Here is a 25,666-nt window from a genome sequence, read left to right on the forward strand (position 1 = left end):
CAAGATAGAAAGAATTCACTCACTCTCAGAAATAACATTCATATGCCACAAAAGATGCACCATAGGCTTGCCCGTAGTGTACTACTCTACTAATTGAGCTCATTTAGTCTAGGATCAAGTTGGACTTTAATTGGTTGTAATGTAGGCTGCGGGACGGGTAAGATACATTTAGATATAAGAGTGACTACACCTCCCTAAGCACTTTAATACATACACTTTAACATTCAAGTTCATGCTTATGTCAAACCATGACTCCACCTTCACATCAATATACATCAACTCCCAAATTATTTAAGAACAATTACATCAAGAGTTACCACTTGTCAATGAATATCTGCACACAATACAACTATTTTTTTCTTTTCTTTTTCAATTCAAGTGGCTCTTACTTTTCAAAACAGCGCACATTTCTCCTTATTTCATTAGTTTCACTCAAAAGCCAAACCAACCACTCCACACTTTAACCTTTACAAAGTTCATAACAATTCAAGTGCTCATGAGAGGCAAGAAGGTTCAAATAGATGGTTAATTCAAACAAATGGGTAAGGCTTGTAATGTGGTTGCCAAAGAAACATGATTACAGGCTCAAAGGGGTTAACTATGATACATAACAATTAGGCGGGTAAAATATACATATCTGGCTCAACAAAAAAACGCCTATATCACTTCCAAGACTGAACAAAAATACTATTTCGCTTTGCAAACACACGGGGCAAGTTCTAGGCATCAAATGCAATGCATAGAATAACACAAAACCTCACTCACACACATGACACATAACTCACTCAGGATTGGTTTCATCAAGACATTCTAGTCAAAGCAGTTAAGCAAAGTTAAAATCATACAATTTAAGGTACTTATACAAAAGTCAAAAACTGAGCCTAAGCGTCACAACCAAAGTACTCACTATTCTCAAGGCATAACAAAGTCAAAAGATATTGCTTCATGTCAAAACATAACACAATGATGCCTATTACTAAAAAAAGACTAACTACACCCGATTCAAATAAAACCCTTGGAAAAGAACCGCGACACAAAGAAAAACCAAAGGGGAATTGCTACACTACCTAACAAAAAAAAATCTTTTTGTTTTTTCTTTAGACTTAAATCCCTCAAGAAAATTGTCTAATAGATCCATCGTCGGGAAAAGTCCAATCTTTTAAAAAAAATATTATTTAATTAAACTAACACAGCTAAAGTAGCATTAAAAGTCACTCGGACCATTTCCTCACCCCACTCTTAAAATTATGCATTGTCCCCAATGCACACCATAAATAATACGACGGTAAAAGAAACTTCCTGGTAGGCTAATGGCTGAAGTACTAGCAGCTCATGGGGTACTCAGACTTCTCCCAGGTTTGGTCCTTCGTGCGAGTACCTCACACTTAGTTGTTCCAACCATCTAGTTTGCTGTTGCATCCTTCCAATAGCTTTGCAACTTATGCTCCTAGAAAATAAAAAATCGACACTACAAAAATAATACAATTAAAAAAAATTAATTAAAAAAAGCAGTAAAGCTGGGTTGCCTCCCAACAAACGCTTGATTTAACGTCGCAGCACGATGCGAATCACTTTTTGCCTCCACTTCGAACTTATAAATTGGACCCCAAGTTTTGATTCTGCTCTATGATCATGCTCCTGGGGTGGTAGAACGAATCTGACTGGCCCAATAAAATCATGTAGTATTATGCGCTTCTTGGCCTTTGGATGAGATGTGTATTCCCGACTTTCTGGCAAGAAGCATTCCAGAATGTAGGCACCTTGTTCCGCATTCCTTGACTCCTCAAGTGGCTCGGACGACTCTATTTCCATATCATCATCGAAATACAATGTAAAAAAATGCTTGGAGTGTGGACTAATGCGCTCAACTACAAGAACATTGGGACTGTCTACATTATCAACACTAATGACAATAGAGTCAACTAAATATGTATCCTCAATATCCTTGATTCACTCTAGTATCTCTTCTACGACATCGACATCCTCAAAATATAGTTCAATTGATTGTTGGTGTTTTACTCTGGCCTTCTCCTCTAGCTCCTCAATTCTTGTATCTAATTCACGCTCTTCTTGGATACTATTCACAATATTGGCTTGTTGAGCATTAAAATCTTCAACCAGTTGACTCATGTGAACATTCAAGTTGTGAATAGTTTCCTCCTGCCTTTCTATTTGCAGTTGTAATTTACAATGTTGTTCCAAAATGCACTTTAACATATCTTCGATCTTCTTTAGGTCAGCTTCCCTGGGTTCTTTGTTCCTATTAGCTTCACTAGAAAAAGAAGAACCATCAAAGTAAGGGGTTGGGGGAAGGTAAAAAAATATGAGCACAACCTTGAAAGTGACCATCTTGACCACCACACATATCACACACATTCCACACATAAGATTGAGTTGGTGCACAAAACTCGCTCTCGGGAATATCTTGATAATTTTTCCCTAGGTGATTTCCTTCACAATATGCATAAGGAGGACTAAAGTAGAATTACCAACATCAAAATTCTCATAATTCCATGATGCCATGTTTCTCAAATAAAACTAAAATAAAAAAAAATAAAAAAAATAAAATACTAAAAAATAAAATAAAAGTTCAAACTTGAAACCTAGAAATATGTACACCTACAGCTACACCGTTAGTTCTCCGGCAATGGCACCAAAATTTGGTCACGCCCAACTATGCCTTATAAAAAGGACTAAGCGGTTGTTGCAAATATAATCCGGTTTACAAGTCCGGAGTCGAATCCCATAAAGAACTAAGGCTTAGCTACAACTGTTCAATATTGCTAAGAAGACAAGCTCGAACAATTCCTAAGTTATAAATATTAAGATTCTTATATCTAATAATCTAAATAATTAAATTAGTAGATTAACAACTAAAGATACTACGGGTTAGAGACAAGATTAAGGAGATCTAGAGTTATGATTTTTCCAATTGTCGGAATCCTTCCTGCTATGTCTTCTATAATTTCGCCTAAGTATTCTCTACCGATCATGAGTGCTCTGCTTGTTGTAATTCTCTCCCGAGTAATTACGACAATTTACTAGACATACTCTCCCGAGTTACGCTAGCTGACTTTAATTACAACTCACTTAGATCGCACCCAAGGCTTCGTTATCCCTAATCCCACCTTTAAATCCTTTGTTATTGATTCCTCACATACGTCGGGAGTGATGTTGTTCAACAACTACCTAAATATGTAGTCTCTTCCGAGTAATACATACTAAATAGGCACAACTAATTGAGGATCCTATCAATTAACTACAACAAGAATGTAGTTGAACAAATAAAGATTATACTACGTCTCAATTATATAAAAACATAACAAGAATTTATCCTACAAAAGGTTCCATCAAAACCCAAGATAACAAATTAACTATTCATAATAGTATGTAAAACTACAATACTAAAAGTCATAAGAAACAACGAAAAATAGGAAGAGGAAGGAAAAACTTGTAGAAAAATTCTCCGCCTTGCTCCCATTGTGTCTCTGCCTTCTTAGGTCGAATTGTGTCTCAAATCTGTCCAACCTACTCAAAATAGCGTTTTTACATGTATTTATACCAAGTAGGGTCGGGCCTAGACGAAAAAACCCTTTCCTGGGCGAACTAGGACTTAGCTTTGTAAAATTTGAACAGCTGCGCTACAGGCTGCACCGCACCATGCGGTGCATTTGTGCATTTTATCTGCAGCCTCTTATTTTCGTGTCAGGCTTCAATTTACACTGCTGCGGCGCGCCTTGCGGCGCCCCATGCGGCGCGGTAGTGTAGTTTTCTCAGAGTGAACTTGTTTCGTCCTCTTTTAACATCCAGACTTGGTACACGACATCCGAACACGATCCCGACTTAATTCCTTGGTCTTTTACTTAGACTTCAAAGCTCCAAATCACTTGAATTCATTTCATAACATCTACTTAGCTCGGAATCACTCCTACAAGGCATAACATATACAATTAGTGAAAAACACTAGCGATTAAAGCTCAAACTCAATTAAAGTGCAGTAAATTAGAGTGCGATAAGCGACTAAAATACGTAATTATAGCCTATCATCAGCTATAAAATATAAAAGGTAGCTATAGAAAATAATATTTTAAAATAATTTTGATTTATAATAAATAAGGTGTATACCTTTGCTATAGGAGGTAAAATTTCCTTTACAAAAATGATTTTGAAAGTGGGTGTCTTGAATTTTTTAACTTTTTCTGGGAAATACAACATTTTACTCCCAACTTAATAAGCCAGTCTATTGACCATAAGAGACCAATTCGTAGTAATAACTTATCAATTATATATTAATCAATCAAGTTGGAACTTACTTGATCGATTAGTAAGTTCTTAATAAGCCAGTCTATCGATGCGTAGTAGTATGAACATCATCAGTTGATATTCATATAGTTTCTTAATGTGTATGACCAAATTAGCAGATATCATGAAGTAAAATGGACAAGAAAAGAAACATAGGTAATAGTATCCCGATCAAATAACTTAGACGCGATTCAACTAACCGAAACTTGTGGAGTTAGAAGTCACCATTTTGGCATTCCTTACTCTTGTTAAACAATCACACAATTGTTTATCCATGGATAACAATGGTATTATGGCATGTGGACTTTTGAGGTATATATAACAAAGTATTATTAAATACATAAACGGCAATCCAAGAATGAAAGAAATTGCAATTGATGGAATACTTCGGCATAGTTCTTTTTTTGCAAATTGATGGTTCTTTACAGTTCAACTCACAAACTCAGATTAACAGTATATGAATGGGATGTAAAAAACAAAAAACACATTTACACTAATTAACCAAGTACTTAGTTTTACCCTCATCTGGTATAATTCAATAATTTACTCCATTAATCTTCATTACATCAACCCAAGAACCAATATTCATGCACCCAAAATGGTGCTACTTATTCTTTTTTCTTGTCACAGCTGCTGTTAACTGTCAAAAGAATTAACGGACTAACTCAAGCTTGCACTTTTGCTGCAGCAGACAGACTGGATTTGGAAGAACTTGGTTTTATTGACAATCTTGTGTAGATGGTTAAGCTTTTTGCACAAGCTAAATCATAAACTAAAATTTGCAAACTTAATAAAAGCGAAGAACTCCATAAATGAGAAAAGGGAAATGGTATCTGCATCTTCGACGAGGACTCTCCTCTCCTTAGACGGTGTAATGTGGATTCACATGATCGACATCTAATCCTCTAAGCTTTGCAAAGGATTCTACTCTCCCTTTCAGTGTGTGAAGTTCCCTTAACCTGTCAAGGAAAGGAACAAAATGAAACCAGATATCATTCCCTAGGCTTATCAGGAACAACACAGACTTTTAGCTGCATCGTTGAAAGGGTAAAATATTGGAAAAATAAAACTTCTATTTTGAGATTATAAGACTTAATGGGAATCCTTAGAGAAAAGGTTGAAAAGATATGCTTACCTTGCAATCTCTGCACGCCGTTTTGCTTCCTCAGCCATGATGCTGATATCCCTGAAAGTATAATTCTCTGGAAACGTTCTAGTTTCCACGGATTGAAGGCCATGAATTGTTCTCTGTTCAGCAGCCCATGCTGCTTCGCGTGCTTCCTTACCAAAATCCTTTCTGTTGGTGAAAGCCGTCTGGTAAATGCAAAAATGTTATATTATATGGCTAGAACTAAGGAAATATTTGGCCTTGTGAAGAAGAATATGCAGTTTAACACAGGAAAGGTTTAGTTTTTCCTCACCTTTTGGTTCAGTAGTAAGCCCCAGGCTCTCCCACTGAGAGCATATCGAACAGCAAATTTGATAGGATCAAGTAGAAAATAGGTAACAATATTAAACAACCAAATTACACCAGTCCATCTCCATCCAATCTTTTCAATCCCAGCAAATTTAACCGATGTTACCATAGCAGACATAAAGGTTGCAACCTGTAAGCAAGAGAAACAAGGAGTGAAAATGAGACTCCTATAGATAAATCCTGGAGTTGGTCGTCTAGATACGAAATTTCCTAAAAGGGGAAGTAGAAAAGAAAGAAGAAAGTGAATACTTACCATCTGAGCAACAATAAAGGCAGCAACAAGGAGAAGGCCGGGTCTTTCCATGAATGACCACCCTCTAGACCGCGTAACAAAGATCAATGCTTGGCTGATAGTGCTAACTTGGAGATACACAGCTGAAGCTAGTTTTGCATTTATAGAATCAGTTATGACCTTGTTTGCTGGAATATGTTTGTTGAAATCTTCCACATTAAAGGCATTCTGAGGAGAAAGGAACATGATTAGTGATTATTCGTGCCCAAATACAATATTGAGCGGCCTACGTAGATAACAAATCGCTCAATTTCATTCATTGTTCAACAGTTTTCCTCACAGTATATGCAAATGCGTAGTAGTATGTAACAAGAAAGAATTAGAGGGGTAAATACCGCAAAGAAGCTGGTCTCAAAAGTTAAATAAAAGAACAAAGCAGTCATCAATGCAAGGTAACTGCCTATCACAATTCCTGTTGCAAAGATTTCGCTGAGCTTCCAACTATCAGGAAGCGGGGATGGCTTGACTCTGTCTTTGGATATAGTCATGATTGTGCCTGTAAACAGTTTTCAGTGGTTTCATAAATGAACGAATATAGAGTAAGAACATAATCTCATCAATCTTGCAAAATTAATGTACTAGACCATGCAACCACAGAACGGAAGAGAGTAGGGAGCGCTCACCATCATTAAGAATGGCAATGACAAGGACCATGAAAGGGGGAAAATTGAATCTCCAAAATGCAGTCAGCAACATGAACCCCAACTGTTTGGTCATCACAAACATGAGTTACATTTGGCAAAGAGGGAGGAAACAGTTCTCCTCTTTTTTTATCGAGCATATAGTTCAGGTTCCAGAATATAATGACAAAGCATAACTTACCACAATACGGATTGTGATGGACACTGCATATATCTGGACAAAAGAAAGCTTAAGCATTAGTACTCCGTTAAGATATACTCAAAATAATTTTCTTTACAGATAAAGCAAGGAAATTTTCATTACTGTGTAATTTTTCATTCTCTGAAAAATGGCACGGCTTGTCAAAACAGCATGGATAATAACACTTAGTCCTGGCTCAGTCAGAACAATATCTGAAGCGCTTCGAGCTGCATCTGTTGAATCTGCCACAGCAATTCCTATATCTGCTTTCTTCAGTGCAGGTGCATCATTGACTCCATCACCAGTCATACCACAAATGTGTTTCCTGCTTTGTAAAATTCTCACAATTTCGTACTTGTGTTCTGCAAGGAATAATATATTTAGATTATCATAGAAATGAAGATATTAAAGCCTTTTGCCTCTTTAACTTTCTTACCAGGAAAGACACCGGCAAATCCATCAGCGCTTTCAATGAGTTCTTCAATTGGAAGGACTGCAGCTGAAGCATCCTTTTGTTCTCCAAGCAAAAACGATGAAGGATACATGTTTGTCCCCATTCCGAGACGTCTCCCAGTTTCCTTACCTATAGCCAACTGGTCACCTGGTAAAAGTGCAAATAAGTAACCAACTCAGCTAGAATATGAGTACAGTATACCAGTTGAGAAATAACAGTTATTTACATTATAGGAGTTGGCTCGAAGTGTTAATAGTGAGAAAAAATGTAACAAGGTAAAAGCATCATCTGTTGAGCAAACCTGTAATCATCTTAACACTAACTCCAAGTTCAAGAGCTCTTCTGATTGTTTCAGCACTGTCATGACGTGGCGGATCAAAGAGAGGGAGAAGACCAACAAATTCCCAAGGGCCACCAGGACTGTCCTTTGTACCTGCCGGTACTTCCTATAGGAAAAACAAACTCACCAGTCATCATTTTGAGAGCAAAAAACTTCATTGAAGTTGACCAAGTCAAGGGGCCTAATTACCTGGCGAGCAACTGCAAGAGATCGAAGCCCCCGCTCAGCAAATTTTTCTATCACCGTATGCACTCTATTTTGGATGTCTGATTTGTTCCATGCCAGGTTCAAAATCTGAAAGTTACAGAGAACATATCAGAAGAGTTTTATTTAGTCTGTTGACTACCATGTTTTGGAATAACTATGGATACTGCATTCCACCTTTCTGATGAATATGAACCAAAGCAAGCAATCTTTACTGTCATGTGCTCTGAATTGATTAAAAACTGAGGACTACCGCTGATCAAATATGCAAAGTATGTAATGAAGCTCTTTATTTTATCCATGAGCTTAGACCTTAAAAGTTCTTATATTGTAAATGCTCTCACTTTTCAAAGTTTTATCTATTAAAAGCATATATTATCTACCTGCTCTGGGGCACCTTTGCTCACTCTGTGCATTTTACTAGCGCTGTCAAGGTAGGTAAGAGCTGTCCTCTTATCAGTTGGATTGAATGGAAGGAAATGAATCTCTGTGATACCAGCTCGCGCCTTTAAAAAATCAATTAAATTGAACAATATTAGTCCATTTCACAATAACAAAATGATAAAAGAGTTATAGAGATGTTTAGTTGCTAAAGTGAGACTTGGGTGAGAGGGTTCTTGAAAAAGTTTTAGTAACTAAGTAATGGTTGAATTTGTTTCATTTTTCATCTCTTTTTGAAAACAGAGTTGCGTGGAAGAGAATGGAATAATGCATTACCTCCTTAGGGTCGGCAAGCATGGATACTATAGCAGTATCAATTGCATCTTGATTTTCCAACCTTGAAGCTCTTGCAGCCATCAAAACCACCGTATCCTTTTCAACATCTTTGGCAAAAACCTATAAAAATTGATGAAATTAACAACTTTTGGTTCACAAATGACTGCTCGTATTATGAACAATTTACTCGCGCCCCTAAGAGCTCTTTTATCTACCATGAGTCTGTATCATTAGTTCTGAATCATGAAGTGCTGCTTGATCCACTTATTGGACGTACAAATCTAAGAACTCTCTTATGCCATGAGTTGAAGGTTGTTATTTTTATCGTCAATGTGCTTAGTGCTATACAACTAATATTGAAATTTTGATTGCTCAATGAAATACAAAAAAAGTACCAAATAGGTACTGATTATTATATAACATCTTTGCGCTATGTCAGTACTATATATAGGATTTCAGATACTTGTGTAGTTGTGTTCCAGAACTAAAGTTGCAAAATCCGAGAGACATTCTGATTTAATGATTGTTTGTATAGACCATATTTATGTCCTGATCTGACTAGGACCATCATTCTATCAGTTTCGCTGTTCACATATAGTTGGTAATTGGTAAAAGCTCTTAAAAGAAGGTTTAAGGATCACCTCAATTAGATTTTTGTCCACTGATAGTTTGTTTAGAGTTAGAGTGCCAGTTTTATCACTGCACAAGACATCCATCCCAGCCATCTCCTCTATAGCTGTCATTCTTTTTGTGATAGCTCCCTGCAATTAAGGGGTGTTATCAGTTACTACTTGCCAGTTATTAAAATTTTCCTTACTCTAGAAAGAGTGTTAACTTTCTTCATATCTCCTAAGTCGATATATTGAACCGTGTACTCAACACACCTGCTGAGATAGTCGATGAGAACCAATGGCCATAGTTACGGAGAGAACTGTAGGCATGGCAATGGGGATACCACCAATGAGCAGAACAAGAAGGCTGTCAATAGCTTCACGAGGTGGTCGATGTTGCCCCCCAAATATTACAATGAGCTCAATGACCATACCAATTGCAATTGAGCAGATGCAAAAGTTACCAATTGAGGCTAATACCTGAAACCATCAAATAAATTGATAATTCTTCTTAATACCTCCCCATCACGTACTTCAATGATCCCGATTACTATTAGAATTAATCCTGACTTGTTTAGTATTATGACAATATCGACCAAATTGAAATGCTGGACATTATGACCTTTAGGTACTAGAATAAGTAGGGAAGGAATAACGAGTAGGATATAAGTGCTCTTCACCTTCTGAAAATGTCCAACGTGTGTAGTATTTTCTACGAGATGAGCAGCCTTTCCAAAGAAAGTGTGAACTCCAGTAGCAATAACAACAGCTTCTATTTCACCTTGTTTGCATGTTGACCCAGAGTATACACCATCACCAGGATTTTTGGTAACTGGAAGCGACTCTCCAGTAAGAGCAGACTGCAGGACACATACTCAATTAAAAACCAGAATATTGATTATTGCATCAAATCGGTTAAATAGCCTTTTTTTTTCTCTTATAACCCTAAAGCTAAACAGATTACTTTTTCAGTGGATGTGTAACAATTTCCTTCATTGTTTTTATGCAACATTTTGTTATAGAATGTCAATCAGCTGCTTGTTATAGGCCAAGTTGCTTCAAATGATACCTGATCAATTTTCAAAGGATCACCGTTAAGTAGACGTGCATCAGCTGGAATTATATCCCCGAGCTTTATGCTAATGATGTCGCCAGGAACCAAGACAGCTGCATCCTCTTCACTCCATTTCCCATCCCGTAAAACCTGATATATATGATTAAACATTCATGTATTATTAATCTATTGCAACCTTAATAATTACATAAAGATGTCATGTTATTTTCAACTAGTTATCTGACCTTGGCTTTTGGAGCTAACCGAGCCATAAGACCTGCAGCTGCATTTCCAGCGTTATTCTCTTCTATAAAACTAATCGTTGAGTTTATGATAAGTAGTGCAACAATGCCAACAAAGTCTTGGTAATCAATTTCCTTGTGCTGTAACCAAAATTTGTTCAACAGACATCAGTTTCCAAATTCCTGTATGCTAATGAAGATGTATCTGCAAATAAACACAAAGTAATATACCTTTCCGTGTGGAAGAAAAAGAGCCATGATTGCTGCTGCTTCCATTACCCATGAAAGAGGATTCCACATAAATCCCAAGAACTTCAGTATTTTGCTCTCCTGTCAAATGAGGTGGAAAATATATTTATTTAGATATGCAAATTAGAAGATGATTTTCTTGAAGGCGGCAAGTAAAAACAACTAGAAGCAGCATTGAAAATGAGATACCTTTTTCTCTTCGAGTTTGTTATGACCAAATACATTTAGACGTTTCTCAACCTCTGTAGAGTTGAGTCCCTCTTCTGTACATTTCAGGTTCTCGAAAACCTCCTTAATAGGAATATTTTCCTGTCACGTGAATAATAGACGATCAAGGTTAGAACATTCTCATTCGTATCTCATATGATCCGCGACAGAATTTTCACCAGGACTAATACTTATACTGAGAGTTAGCCATAATTATTAGTCTGCTTCATATTTTTTGAACTTTTACTTGCACTGCAGCCCACATATCACAAGATTTAGTACAATTCATTGCTTTGTAAGACTTAAAACTAAATTTTACCAGATCAACAGTCTCATTGTTGATAGCCTCAAGAGTAGTGGTTGTGTTTTCTGTGCCCATGGTAGCTTACTTGCTCGGACCCCCAGCCAACAATTGGTAAAAGATCTACATTCGAAAAATGTTCCGTTGAATCACTTTTCACAGAAAACTTGCAAGATGTTGAGGAACATGAAGAAGACAATATTGACAAACACTATCAGGTGTAGTTTTACATGTTGTAACAGGTCATTTATCATGTTTTGTAGATTACCAATCTATGCTTGCTACAAAAAGTTATGTGTAATTGCTTTTTAATCTTAAGAGAATACCTTAAAAAATACACAAATTTGTTGTAGCTCAAATTTCTAAAGGCATCAAATTCTAGCACTTTTTGATGAAAATGCATTTCATAACAAATAATACCAAGACTCCATAGCACAAACAATGTAATAAGTATCTCGACAGCCAAGTCGTTTAAAAGGTAATTGCAGCTAAATATTTTTGATAAACATGTACTTAGTAACCAGATAAAAATGGAAACAACGCACTATCACATTTAAACTAGACTGATAGTGTAAAAAATCTCTAATGTTGTGTATGTAACTTAAAATACAAATTAAATTGTTAGGCTCAACCAGCCTGAAGATACTCTTAGCATTAGCATGATGTGATATTGTCTGCATTGGGCCAAGCCTCCATGGTTTTTCCCAAAATACTTTGCACCGTTAAGAGATCCCTACGCTGTGGCTTCCGAATCTTTTCAACTACTGATGTAGGACTTTGTTCGCTCATCAACACAAACATTACTTTAAAATATTGAAAAAGGGGATTTCGATTGCACGCACAGTAAAGGGAAAAAATGGCTTACCCTCGTGACTTGAGAAGGTGTGGAGAAGACGAAGAAGAGAGAGTGGGAGGAGGAATGAAGTATGAAACTCCATGGAATAAATAAGCAAAAACATTGCATTGATTGTATCTTCGGAAACACTTAGGGATGATCTCAAGGACAACACATAATTAGTTACCGTACACAGCTTCTGAAGCTCCGTCAACAAGGCATCAATGGCAGCATCCATGAGGCCACAAGGCGTTTCTTTCAGTTATTTACAGTTGTCGGTATTACCATAAACGGAAAGGGAATTTTTTTTTAAAAAGGTTGTTTGGTAACTGCAAATGGGTTTAAGAGTATTATAACTTCAAGTAGTGTAACAATATACCCACTATAATCCTACACAATGGGCTTTGAGAAGAGTAGTATGTACTAGAATTTAATCCTACCTTGTGAAAATAAAGAAACTGTTTCTAATAGATCATGTGTTCATGAAACAGACAAGAAGTGACATCACTTAGAAGCCATGTAAAAGCAACATAAAAAGAAAGATATTAAGAAGATCAAAATGAAAGAAATGACAGGTAGTCCAATAGAATATAAGAGTACGTACTAATGCTACCGGTATGAATAATTTTGACCACCTACCGTATTATCTTAATCCTTGACCTTCACGCCTTCCTATCAAGGGTCATGTCCTCGGTATGTTGCGCCATGTCTTGCCTAATCATCTCACCCAACTTCTTCTTCGGCTTATCTCTACCTCTTCTTAGGCTCTCCAATGTTAACCTCATACCTCCTCACTCGGACGACTATGTTCCTCCTCACATGTCCAAACCATCTAAGCCTCGCTTCCCGCATCTTATCCTCATTAGGAACCACGCCAACCTTGTCGCGAATAACCTCATTCTTAATCATATCTAACCTGGTATGCCCGCATATCTTGATCAACATTCTCATCTTTGCTACCTTCATCTTCTGGATGTGGGCGCTCTTGACTGGCCAACATTCGGCCCCATACAACATTGTCAGTCTGACCAGGGGCAGATCTACGTGCAAGGGACAGGGTGGTACACCACCCGCAAGCTTTGACCGAGACTATACAATAGTATGTATACATGCATGTATATATAGAAGGAATATATACAAATATTTTAAGTGGCACCCTTAACATAAAGGCTCAAGGTGCCACTAACAGTCATTGCCATTTTCACTCAAATAATGGGGTTCGAATCCAGCCTTGCTTACTCTATGCTTTGGTTCTTCTTTTTCTTTACTTAATTGTTCTTTTTTGTTTATTATTAGGTCTTATTGACTTTGAAAAATTAATCGTTTTCTCCAGGACCACAACTCTGAAAATCTATTTGTAGAAATAAAAAATAAAAAAAGAATCCTTGAATAAGTTATTATTTTAATCAATGATGAAAGTTTATTTTGTTGTCAGATGTATATAATATTGAGTGAATTAATTTTCATAAAAAATATAAATTAAAAAATATCCGTAAACTTACTTATTATTTAGAGTGCTTATTAGTATAAGTTTTTGCCTTAAGTATCTAAATATAAAGTGATAACGAGTCTTTTTTCTTGTACAAAATACATGATCTAGTTGAATTTTATGCCTTTTTTCCCAAGTTATCATGATTATTACGTAATCTTTTTACTCTATCGATTTGTTTATATTAACTCCAAAGATGAATAACCCAAACCGAAATCCCAATAGACCAAACTGCTTAAATTTAAACCTTATTTAGACAATGTAAATTGTAATATGAATACGTTCAAAATTTTTGTCACCCGGAGCTTCTAAATCTTGGATCTGCCTCTGAGTCTGACCACCACTCTATATAACTTATCTTTTAAATTTTGGTGGCACCTTTTTGTCGCACTGTTGGCCCAACAACAAGTGAAGTTTTGAAGAATGACAAATAAACTCAGTCATGGACCAGGTCCATCATGTGAAGCACAGTCATGATCAACCTATACATGTGAGATGCACGTGAAGGAGATAAGTCTCACTGATCAAGCAGCAATATCTCCTGATCTGATCGAAAAGGTTGCATATTGGATAAGAGGAAAAATTATCCTTATGTGAAGAGAACACAATCCGGATAAAAGATAGTGTTGGAGTTTGTGTTGTTCAAGGACTCAACTTCGATGGAAGATCAGCAATTGAGTCTCAATCAAACTCTAATTACTAACTCATTAAATAACAGTGATTTTTCTCTTTTACATGAGTTGCACAAAAACGCAGAAGTTAAACGTGAATTGAGACCAAAATAGCAAGGCTTTTTGCAAGCAATTCGTGTGTAATTCAAGTGTGCAAACCTGAAGCTACATGAACCAGATTGAAGAACCAGCTCCATAAAGAGTTTTATGCGTTTTCTTTATTTCTAGTTCAATTGTAGTAGGTGTTTTCATATTGTACTTTTCAGCTTTATCTAGAAGCAATTGTATTAGGTACTTTGAGAGTTCAAGTTATACGCTAACTTGAAGTTGTCGCAACAGTTAGAGGCTGGTTGCTACAATGGGATTAGAGGTAATCCTTAGGTTTACAAAGAGTTTTATAAATGCTTTTTTGACTCAGTGATTTAGTGAAGTGTTGGGAAAATCCTGCTGAGTAGTAGGTCGTGGTTTTTTCACCTTTTGATCCGAGTGTTTTCCACGTAAAAATCTCTGTGTTCTTTATTTTATGTACTTTTAATTCCGCAAACAGTAGTAGTTAGAACACCTAGAAGAACCTGGTTCTTCTAGAACAAAAATTGGGTACCACACAAATCACCCCACTCTTGTGTGGTATTGATGCTTAAAACATCAATTTGTATCAGAGCGGGTTATCCTTGAAGAGGTTAACACCTTAGGAAAAGATCAACATGAGTACCACCTGGAAACTAGGAAGGGCAATCCACTGCTAGGCCTCCACTTTTCAACGGTCAGTACTATTCTTGGTGGAAGAACATGATGAGGGATCACATCATAGGAGAAGAATATGAACTCTGGGATATAGTCACTGATGGCCCTCTGGCAACTACAAAGAAGAATGCTGAAGGAGTGGATGTGCCAAAGACTAGAGCTGACTGCACTGCTGAAGACCTGAAGAAGTGGGAGAAGAATGCTAAGGCCAAGAAATGGCTTGTGTGTGGACTAGGTCCAGATGAGTACAGTAGAATTCAAAGCTGTACCACTGCTAAGGAAATCTGGGACACTTTGCAAGTGGATCATGAAGGAACACCTCAAGTGAAGAGGTCCAGATGAACACTACTGTACTCCCAGTATAAGAACTTCACCATGAAGGAAGGAGAAACCATCCAAGAGATGTATACAAGGTTCACCACATTGACAAATGAACTTAAATCTCTTGGAAGGATTATTCTCGAAGAAGACAAAGTTGAGAAGATTTTGACCAGGGGTTTGCCAGTTTCTTGGGAAAACAAAATCACTGTCATTCAGGAATCAAAGAACATTGCTACCCTCAAGCTGGATGAACTAATAGGAAACCTTACTGCCTATGAACTGAGAATGTAGACCGTGAAAATAGATGCACCCAAGAAGGAAAGAAGTATGGCTCTCAGAATTGCTGAAGGTTCAGATCTGGAGGATGATGAAATGGTTATGATCACTAGAAATTTCAAAAATTACTTGATGAGAGGAAAGTGTTCTTCAAGAGGTACAACCTTCAACAAACCAAGGGCTCCTGAGAAACAGACCAATGGGGGCTGCTACAAGTGTGGTAAGACTGATCACATGATTACGAACTGCCCTCAATGGGAAATTGAGTGGAATAAAGAAAGGGCTAAACGAAGGAGCAGGAAGAAAGAACATGGTCAACCAAAATGGAACAAAGGATCAACAAAGGCTATGGTTGCTTCCTAGGGGGAAACATCAGATAAGGAATCAGAAGATGAAGCTGGAGATGAACAAGCTCTTATGGCCATAGGAGAATCAGATGATGAACAAGAGGTAAGTATTCTTCATCTAAAAGACAAGATTAAATTCCTGTCTAAAGAAAGGTTGTGTGAGCTATTGCAGGATTGCATTGATGAGTTTGAGATAATTATCAATGAAAAAAAGAGTTCTCTAGGGAATGTATGATCCTAAAAGCCAAGTGCAAAAATCTAGAGTCTAGGGCTAATGAGAGTGAAAGTGAAATACTGAGTTGAAGAACTAGGTTCTTGAACTTGACACTAGTGTCCTAGAACTTAGGTCTGAGAACTTAAAATAGAAACTAGGAACAGGAAAGAAGAAAGATGATCATACTCATCTCACCCTAGACGAAAACTTAGGAAAAATGAAGGATGAGCTATACAGGAAAAATGAGCAGATAAGAGTACTAAAAGAAGATATAGGGAAGGTAAAACATGAACTAGACAGAACTTGCAAATGGAACAAGGCTTCTGATGCACTCTCCTGGATACACGAACATCACAGTAGCAACAAAAGAGGACTTGGTTATGGAACTCAAGCACCTAAGTGGAATCCTAAAAACAAATACCTCACTCTTCCTGAAAACAAAATTTGCACACATTGTGGCAAGACTAGCCATTACAAAAATGAATGTAATGCAAAAGAAAAAGCTAGTCAAAAGAACAAAACCTTTGTTCAAGAAAAAAATAGGCTGCCTGGGTGGGCTAGAAGGAATCTGATTTATCCCTTTGCCCATAGAAAGGGATCCAAACTAGTTTGGGTTCCCAAGTCTAACCCCTGATTTCTTTTTGCAGGTCCAAGTGAAGGGAAGCAGCCAAATATGGTACATGAATAGTGGCTGCTCAAAACATATGACTGGAAGCAAGAACCAGTTCCTTTCACTTAAGGACTTAAAGGGAGGCAATGTCTCCTTTGGAAATGGGAAGAAAGGTGAGATCATTGGGGTTGGAAAGGTAAGTAAGACAGACTCTCACTCCATTGAATATCTACTTGATAGATGGCTTGAAATACAACCTTATCAGTATGTCACAACTGTGTGACAGAGATAACCTTGTAGCATTCACCTCTACTAAATGCTTTGAGATTAATCTTACCACTGACAAGATTGTTTTGCAGGGAAAAAGAGTTAACAATATTTACATTGTAGATTTGTCCACTCTCTCAGAAAATGAACTAACCTGCCTAAGTGTGCTGGATAATGATCCCCTCTTGTGGCACAAAAGACTTGGTCATGCCAGTCTGAATCAGCTAAACAAATTAGTCTCTAAGGACTTGGTGATAGGGTTACCTAACATCAAGTTCAAGGAAGACAAAGTTTGTAAGGCTTGTGCAAGAGGGAAGCAAGTAAGACTATCCTTCAAAAGCAAGAAAATGGTAAGCACAACCAAGTCGTTGGAACTGGTCCATATGGATCTATGTGGTCCAATGAGAACCATGAGCAGAGGTGGAAAGAAGTATGTAATGGTACTTGTTGATGACTATTCTAGATTTACCTGGGTACTGTTTCTAACATAAAATATTTGGCATATTTACTACCTTTGTTGCATCAATTAGGTCTGATCACAGAACTGAATTTGATAATGCTAAGTTTGCTGAATTTTGTGATAAAAATGGTATAGATCATAACTTCTCTGCCCCTAGGACACCTCAACAAAATGGAGTAGTTGAAAGAAAAAATAGGACTCTTGAAGACATGGCTAGGACTATGCTTCTTTCTAGTAAATTGCCCTATAGCTTCTGGGCAAAGGCTGTAAACACTGCATGTTACATTATCAATAGATGCATGACTAGACCTCTTCTAGAGAAGACTCCCTATGAGTTACTTAAAGGGAGAAAACCAAATATGTCCCATCTTAGGGCATTTGGTTGCAAGTGCTTTGTGCATAATAATGGAAAAAACTCCCTAGGTAAGTTTGATCCCAGAAGTGATGAGGGAGTATTCTTGGGATATTCTTCACATAGCAAAGCATATAAAGTATAAAAGAACTTTGTGTGTAGAAGAAAGTGTACATGTAGTATTTGATGAAAATAACATTGTTTCTGAGAGACACGAACAAGAAGATGAAGCCATTGGATTGGTAAAGGATCTGACTGAAGCCTCAGCACAAGTCAAACTGGCACCAAAAGAAGGAACATGAGATGGAACATGTTCTTCCATCTAGGGCAACCTGACAGGGGGAACTAATCAAGGAGGAATTGAAATAAATCCCCTAAAAGAACTTGCTCATGACCCTGTTCCTCAGCAACAGAACATGGGAGAAACATCTAGCAGAAACCAGTTGGTTGTGAAACCTCACAAGTATCAAAGTTCTCATCCTATTGAGAACATTATCACTGATCCAACATCTGGAGTCAAAACTAGATCGCAATTAAAGAATCTATGTGCTTTTGATGCCTTTTTATCTCTTATTGAACCTAGAAATGTTGTTGAGGCTTTGTAGGATGCGGATTGGGTGATTGCAATGCAAGATGAACTCAATCAGTTTGAGAGAAGTCAGGTTTGGCATCTAGTTCTAAGACCCAAGGACAGATCAGTCATTGGTACAAAGTGGGTCTTCAGAAACAAACTCGATGAAGATGGAACAGTTACAAGAAACAAGGCAAGACTGGTAGTCCAAGGTTACAGCCAAGAAGAGGGCATAGACTATGATGAGACCTTTTCTCCAGTTGCAAGACTAGAGGCAATTAGACTCCTCATAGCCTTTGCAGCACACATGGAATTCACTCTTCATCAAATGGATGTCAAAAGTGCCTTCCTGAATGGCTACCTGAAAGAAGAAGTGTTTGTGAAACAACCTCCAGGGTTTGAGAGCAAGGAATGTCCTGAGCATGTGTACAAGTTAGATAAGGCTCTCTATGGACTCAAGCAGGCCCCCAGAACATGGTATGAACGATTGTCCAAATTCCTGCTGGAGCATGGTTACAAAAGAGGTAAAATTGATAGTACCTTATTCTTAAGGGAAAAAGGTAAGGATCTCCTTGTTGTACAAATATATGTTGATGACATAATCTTTGGGGCCACTAATGATAAGCTAAGTAAGGACTTTGCAAAATTAATGGAGAGTGAGTTTGAAATGAGTATGATGGGTGAGCTTAACTTCTTCTTAAACTTACAGATTAAACACAATCCAAATGGAACCATGATCCATCAACAAAAGTATGCAAAAGAGCTAATCAAAAAGTTTAAAATGGAAGAATCTAAAGAAATAGACACACCCATTGCAACTGCCACTAAATTAGATGTTGATAAACCTGGTTCATCAGTTGATCAAAAGTTGTATAGGGGTATGATTGGTTCACTCTTGTATATTACTGCTAGCAGACCTGACATTGTTTTCAGTGTAGGGATTTGTGCTCGCTTTCAGGCAAATCCTAAAGAGTCTCACCTGACTCATGTTAAAAGAATACTAAGATACTTGAAAGGCACCACTGATCTGTGTCTTTGGCATCCCAAAGGTAGCAATTTCAATCTAGTAGGATATGCTAATGTTGATTATGCAGGTTTTCTAGTGGATAGGAATAGCACCTCAGGTATGACACACTTCCTTGGTTCATGTCTTGTGTCATGGACTACTAAAAAGCAAAATTATGTGGCTTTGTCAATTGCTGAAGCTGAATATGTTGTTGCTGCTTCTTGTTATGCTCAATTGCTATGGATCAAACAACAGCTGGTAGATTTTGGGATAGAAGTAGGTTGCATTCCTATATTCTGTGATAACACTAGTGCTATAAATATGACAAAGAACCCTGTTCCTCATAAAAGGACTAAGCACATAGATGTTAGGCACCATTTCCTAAGAGACAACTATGAGAAAGGTCTGATCTCCATAGAATTCTGTGCTACTGATAAGCAAATTGCTGACATATTTACTAAAGCACTGAGTAGAGAAAACTTTGAGAGGAACAGGTTGGAATTAGGGATGATTAAGCTCACGTAATAGGTCCAGCTCAGAGTACAAAAAAAATTGAATTGTTTTAGCTAGGAATTCTAACTTTGTGTAAATATCTAGATTAATTCTTACTCAGTCTCATACTTTAATTAGTATACTCCCGTGACATGTGTATATATGACTCACTGATCTCTTACAAAGTTTTTTCTATTATGGCATTTGAGGCATGTTCAAGAGAATTCTAAATGAAGAACCTGGTTCATCAATATGAGTTCATATGAAAGCTCACGTATGTTTTCAATACTTTGCACAATTAGAAAGATTAACAATTCAATCATGAGCAGAAGTTCTATACTTGCCAAATTCCTAAAAAATTCTATCCGTTGAAGCATTGAACCGGTTTCGTCCATTTAGAACTCTAAAACCGTGATTTTTGCCTAATCTCTAGGGAAGCCAAATAATCATTAAAGGTCTGGAATTACAGTTTGATTAGACTTCTATTCGACCCCTGAAAAGCTGTCGTTACTGAATTAATATCTAGTTCTCTTTAAATACACACCACATCTCTAATTTTCTTCATTATTCTAAAACCGTCAAAAATTCTCTTTTTCAACTCTAATTGCTCTCTTCTCCAAAATTCCCAAATTAACTCAAGAAACAAACAAAAATGTCTAACCCACAAGATCATCCTGGTTCTTTTCCACCACCATCACCCTCAAATTCATCCTCATCTACTCCTCCTAGTGAATCCCCAAAACCTAGGTTTCGAAGGCAGAAAATGTTGGCTCGAAAAACTGTAGCATATGGGGCTCTGAGAAAGGTTTTAAATGAAAGGTTGAAAGCTAGACAAGTGAAAGAAAGCCCAGCTCCAAATTCTGATTCCAGTTCTGAGTCTGAATCCTTTCAATCTAGGACTGAGGGGGAAGAACATAAATCTTCTGACTCTGAGAAGACTCAAGAATTCCCTACTGAGGTAAGTTCATCTGTTATTGAAAACTTAGAAACTAGGTTTGTTCTGGTTGGACCCATTAGGGATGTTAAGTTGGCTGAGACAAGTAGGAGTAGAGGTAAAAAGAAGTCTGAAAAAGAAAAAGAGAGAGAGGGTGCATGTGGTGAAGAGAGGGGAAATGGGAAGGGAGCAGTTCTTGCTATATGTGGGGTCGCACAAGAGAGGTTAGAAGAGAGTGGCATAAAGTCAGGGGGAAGTGGGTCTGGGGAGGCTGCTGAGAGGTTGGTTCATCTGAGCAAAAGGATAGATGAACACATTTCATCTATTGAAGAGACCCTAGCTGATCTACTGAGAAAGATTGGGGCAATTTATGACCCAAAGAAACGCAAAGCTACCACACCAAAAGTCCCAAACGTTCCCAAGCCATCCAAGAAAAGAAAAACTTCATCCCCAAAACCTACTGCCTCTTCAATGCCTAAGGGAAGAGCCACAAGAAGCAGGGTAAAACAAAGTGAAGCTGACTTACAAAAGGCTCTAGAAGAAATCAAGAAAAAGAAAATGGAGAAGAGAAAAGGAAAGGTTGTAGAATCCTTTGAGGTTGTAGACGAAGAGGAGATGGAACTGATCCATCAAGAAAGGGGTACAACAGTGGAGGTTCCTACACCAAAACCTAAAAAGTTCGAGACTTGTTCCAAGAAGTTTTCTTCTGTACCTGTGTCTGCTAAACCCTCACTAGCCAAGAGGAAAAAATCTGCATTGAAATCTAAACAAGCAAAAGTTTCAGATGATGAAAAGTGGAGTGGAGAAGAAAAAGAAGAGGAATCTGAGAAGGAACAGGACAAGTTTGCCATCTTTGGCAGGAGAAATTTTTTGAAAGGTAAATTGTTGAATGACTTGGTGGAACCAGGGATGATGAGGTTGGTTGACTCTTAACTGCTCAAGGTTGGAAGGACATGGTCCTTCATATGGATGAGAGACTAGCCAGAAATGAACTAATTGAGTTCATGGCTAATAATGATGTTAAGGATGGGGTTGTCAGTAGCTTTGTGAAGGGAGTCCCAGTGCAATTTGATGCTGCGAAACTGGAAGAAATTCTGGATATACCCTCTGAAGGGTTTGATGGCTACACTAGGCAAAGGTGGCCATGCCTGGACTCCCTACCTACTGCTCTTGAGATCACCAAGAGGTTCTGTGATTCAGAGGATGTGAATGAAGCCAGGGCTGTGCAGAAAAGTGAGATGAGGGCTGAGCACAAGGTTGTGTTTGAGTTTGTGAACAAGTACCTACTGCCTAGACAAGAGAGAAGACATACTGCAAATTATATGGACCTAGTTCTTATGGAGTGTCTTGAGAGAGGAAAGCAGATCAACTGGCCTGCTCTCATTGTAAAATTGCTAGACAGGGTCATCAATGGCTCCAAGGCTCATGCTACTCCATATGGCTTCATATTGACCACTGTTCTGAATAGGCTGAACGTGCCTTTGAAGAAATAGGAAAGGGCATCAAGCAAGGAACATTTTGGCATTAAGACTCTTCTGGCTTGTGACTATCCAGTCAATGCCATCCTAGTTGAACCTGGTTCATCTCTGCAGACACCCATCAACAGCAAGGTTAGGACTTTGGTTCAGAAATATGGAACTAAGGATGATGAAATTGCTAGGCTCAAGGCTCGTGTGGCTGAATTGGAAACTGAGAGGGATGGCCTTAAAACTGAGCTAGCAAAATAACAGGAGAAGAGTGATGGAATCCTTCAGAATATGCTGAACCTTCTCCAGACTCAACCCTCTAGTTCCTCCAAGCCTTAGGTCTCCTAGAACTTGTCTTCTGAACCTGTCTAGCACCCCCAGTGAACCCCAGTGACCCGGATTAGGGATTTTTCTGTTTTTGCTCATGTTTTGAAAGTTTATCTTTCTTTTTGTGGACTGTTAATGGCAACATATCATGATCAATGAAAACACCTGTTTTCTCTTGTTCTATGATGATTCTGACCTTAATAGTTTAAATATGTTTGTTGATTATTGATAATTGCACCATATTTTCACTTGCAGTTACCCCAGTGGTCATGAGTACTTATTAAAATCTGGGATTCACATTAAGTATGCAACTTTTCGATGATACCAAAAGGGGAAAGATATTGTGTTTTACCCATTATTCTGAATAAGTGATATTTATAACCTAATTAACCTGGTCCTTGATGAGAAGTAAATTTTCTAAGTCTAGTGATGATGGTTAAGCTGAGTTCTTACAGGTCTTTTAATCAGTAAAAAGCACAGAGTTATCATCATCAAAAAGGGGGAATTTGTTGTCCTAAGAACATGTGAAGTTTTGAAGAATGACAAATGAACTCAGTCATGGACCAGGTCCATCTTGTGAAGCACTGTCATGATCAACCTACACATGTGAGATGCACGTGAAGGAGATAAGTCCTACTGATCAAGCAGCAATATCTCCTGATCTGATCGAAAAGGTTGCATATTGGATAAGGGGAGAAAGTCTCCTTATGTGAAGAGAACACAATCCGGATAAAAGATAGTGTTGGAGTTTGTGTTGTTCAAGGACTCAACTTCGATGGAAGATCATCAATTGAGTCTCAATCAAACTCTAATTACTAACTCATTAAATAATAGTGATTGTTCTCTTTTACATGAGTTGCACAAAAAACGCAGAAGTTAAACGTGAATTGAGAGCAAAATAGCAAGGCTTTTTACAAGCAGTTCGTGTGTAATTCAAGTGTGCGAACCTGAAACTACATGAACCAGATTGAGAACCAGCTCCATAAAGAGTTTCATGTGTCTTTCTTTATTTCTAGTTCAATTGTAGTAGGTGTTTTCATATTGTACTTTTCAGCTTTATCTAGAAGCAATTATATTAGGTACTTTGAGAGTTTAAGTTATAGGCTAACTTGAAGTTGTCGCAACAGTTCGAGGCTGATTGTTACAATAGGACTAGAGGTAATCCTTAGGTTTACAAAGAGTTTTGTAAATGCTGTTTTGGCTCAGTGATTTAGTGAAGTGTTGGGAAAATCCTACTGAGTAGTAGGTCGCGATTTTTTCACCTTTTGAGCCGGGTATTTTTCATGTAAAAATCTCTGTGTTCTTTATTTTATATACTTTTAATTTTGCAAACAGTAGTAGTTAGAACACCTAGAAGAATCAGGTTCTTCTAGATCGAAAATTGGGTACCACACAAATCACCACCCCCCTCTTGTGTGGTATTGACGCTTAAAACATCACGCACAAAACATCAGAAGCGAGTCTCTATTTCATCCATCCCGCCAACAATGTATGACATTTTCATCAATCTCCCCATCCCCCTATATAATAGACCCAAGGTACTTAAAACGTTCTTTCCTAGGGATGTGAGTCTAGATTCACTTCCCTTTCCCCTCCTTAATTCTCTACTTACACTCCAAGTATTCTGTCTTAGTCCTGCTAAACTTGAAACCTTTAGACTTCAGGGTCTGCTTCCACACCTCTAACCTCACGTTTACCCCGTCTCACGTCTTGTTAATCAATACAATATCATCTGCAAATAACATACACCAGGACACTTCCCCTTGGATGCGCGCATCACTACAGCCATCACTAGGACAAACAAAAAAGGGCTGAGTGCCGACTCCTGGTGCAACCCTATCATGACCGGAAAATGGTCTTAGTTCCCTCTCACTATCCTTGCTTCGGTATTCGCTCCATCATACATGTCCTTAATCGTAATAATATAGACAACAGGTACACCTCTAACCTCCAAACATCTCCAAAAAACCTCCCTCAGAACTTTATCGTACTCCTTTTATAAGTCGATGAACTCCATATACAAGTCCCTTTTTTCTCCTATACTACTCCATCAATCTCCTAACAAGGTGAATGCCTTCTGTAGTCGAACGCCCCGACATAAATCCGAATTGGTTCTCTGAAATAGACACACTACTCCTCACCCTTAACTCTGCCACACTCTCCAAACTTATATAATATGTCTAAGTAGCTTGATACCACGATAGTTATTGCAATTATAGATATCACCCTTGTTCATGTATATAGGAACCATCGTGCTCCACCTCTACTCTTCAGGCATCTTTTTTGTTTGAAAAATGATATTAAATAACCTAGTGAACCACTCCAAGCTCGCCCTGCCGCACTCCTTCAAAACTCCACCGGGATTTCATCCGGCTCGATCACTTTTTGCCCCTGCTTATCTTACGCATAACCCCCTCAACCTCCTCAACTCTAATCGGCCTACAATACCCAAAATTACAACGACTCTCGAGGAGTTCCAAATCACCCAGTACAATGTTACTGTCGCCCTCCTCGTTAAAATACAACAATAACAACCCAGTCGAATCCCACAAGTGGGGTCTGGGGAGGATAGTGTGCACGCAGACCTTACCCCTACTCCAAAGGAGTAAGGAGACTATTTTCGATAGAACCTCGGCTAAAGAAAATGAAAAGAGACAGTGGCGCAGTAATATCAGAGTAAGCAAGAAAGAAAGAGAGATAACATCAGCAATGTAATAACCAGAAAATAGAGAGAAAGCAATTACAATAAGAAGTAATAATGGTACAGTACTACAAACACAATAGAGTAATAAGGAGACACTAGCACCCCAAGACACTACACCATCAGACATAATTGAAGCCATTAGCAGCCTAAGACAAACACACGCTAGCCTACTACTTAAGATCTTTCTGCATAACAAGGGGAAGACATTAACTCATTCACTTCATCTAATGTGAGAAATTTAATAGTGTGAGTTTGAAATATTTCTCTGAGTTCTTCAAACATATAGAGAGGCCAATATTTTCATAATA

At 37.9% G+C, this 25,666-nt stretch overlaps 1 protein-coding gene across 2 annotated transcripts; it reads right to left on the reverse strand.

Moving 5' to 3' along the window:
* Positions 1-4,676: 4,676 nt before the first annotated feature.
* LOC107767489 (plasma membrane ATPase 1-like) lies at positions 4,677-12,482 on the reverse strand. 2 transcript variants are annotated; one of them, XM_075248171.1, is made up of 22 exons: positions 12,295-12,482; positions 11,291-11,395; positions 10,954-11,073; positions 10,747-10,845; positions 10,519-10,656; positions 10,289-10,423; positions 9,900-10,079; positions 9,493-9,699; positions 9,250-9,369; positions 8,609-8,728; positions 8,275-8,397; positions 7,877-7,981; positions 7,649-7,793; positions 7,330-7,494; positions 7,017-7,255; positions 6,894-6,926; positions 6,695-6,776; positions 6,407-6,567; positions 6,033-6,239; positions 5,724-5,909; positions 5,438-5,616; positions 4,677-5,261 (listed from the first exon to the last, which is right to left on the reverse strand). In XM_075248171.1, exons 2-22 carry the CDS (start codon positions 11,348-11,350, stop codon positions 5,165-5,167), a joined length of 2,901 nt encoding a protein of 966 aa, XP_075104272.1. In that variant the 5' UTR covers positions 11,351-11,395; positions 12,295-12,482; the 3' UTR covers positions 4,677-5,164. The 2 variants fall into 2 exon arrangements, with proteins under 2 accessions (XP_075104272.1, XP_016441985.1); XM_016586499.2 differs by lacking the exon at positions 12,295-12,482 and adding an exon at positions 12,138-12,266.
* Positions 12,483-25,666: the final 13,184 nt, after the last annotated feature.

This window comes from Nicotiana tabacum, chromosome 1 (genome assembly GCF_000715075.1).
Source record: "Nicotiana tabacum cultivar K326 chromosome 1, ASM71507v2, whole genome shotgun sequence".
Lineage (NCBI taxonomy): Eukaryota > Viridiplantae > Streptophyta > Magnoliopsida > Solanales > Solanaceae > Nicotiana > Nicotiana tabacum.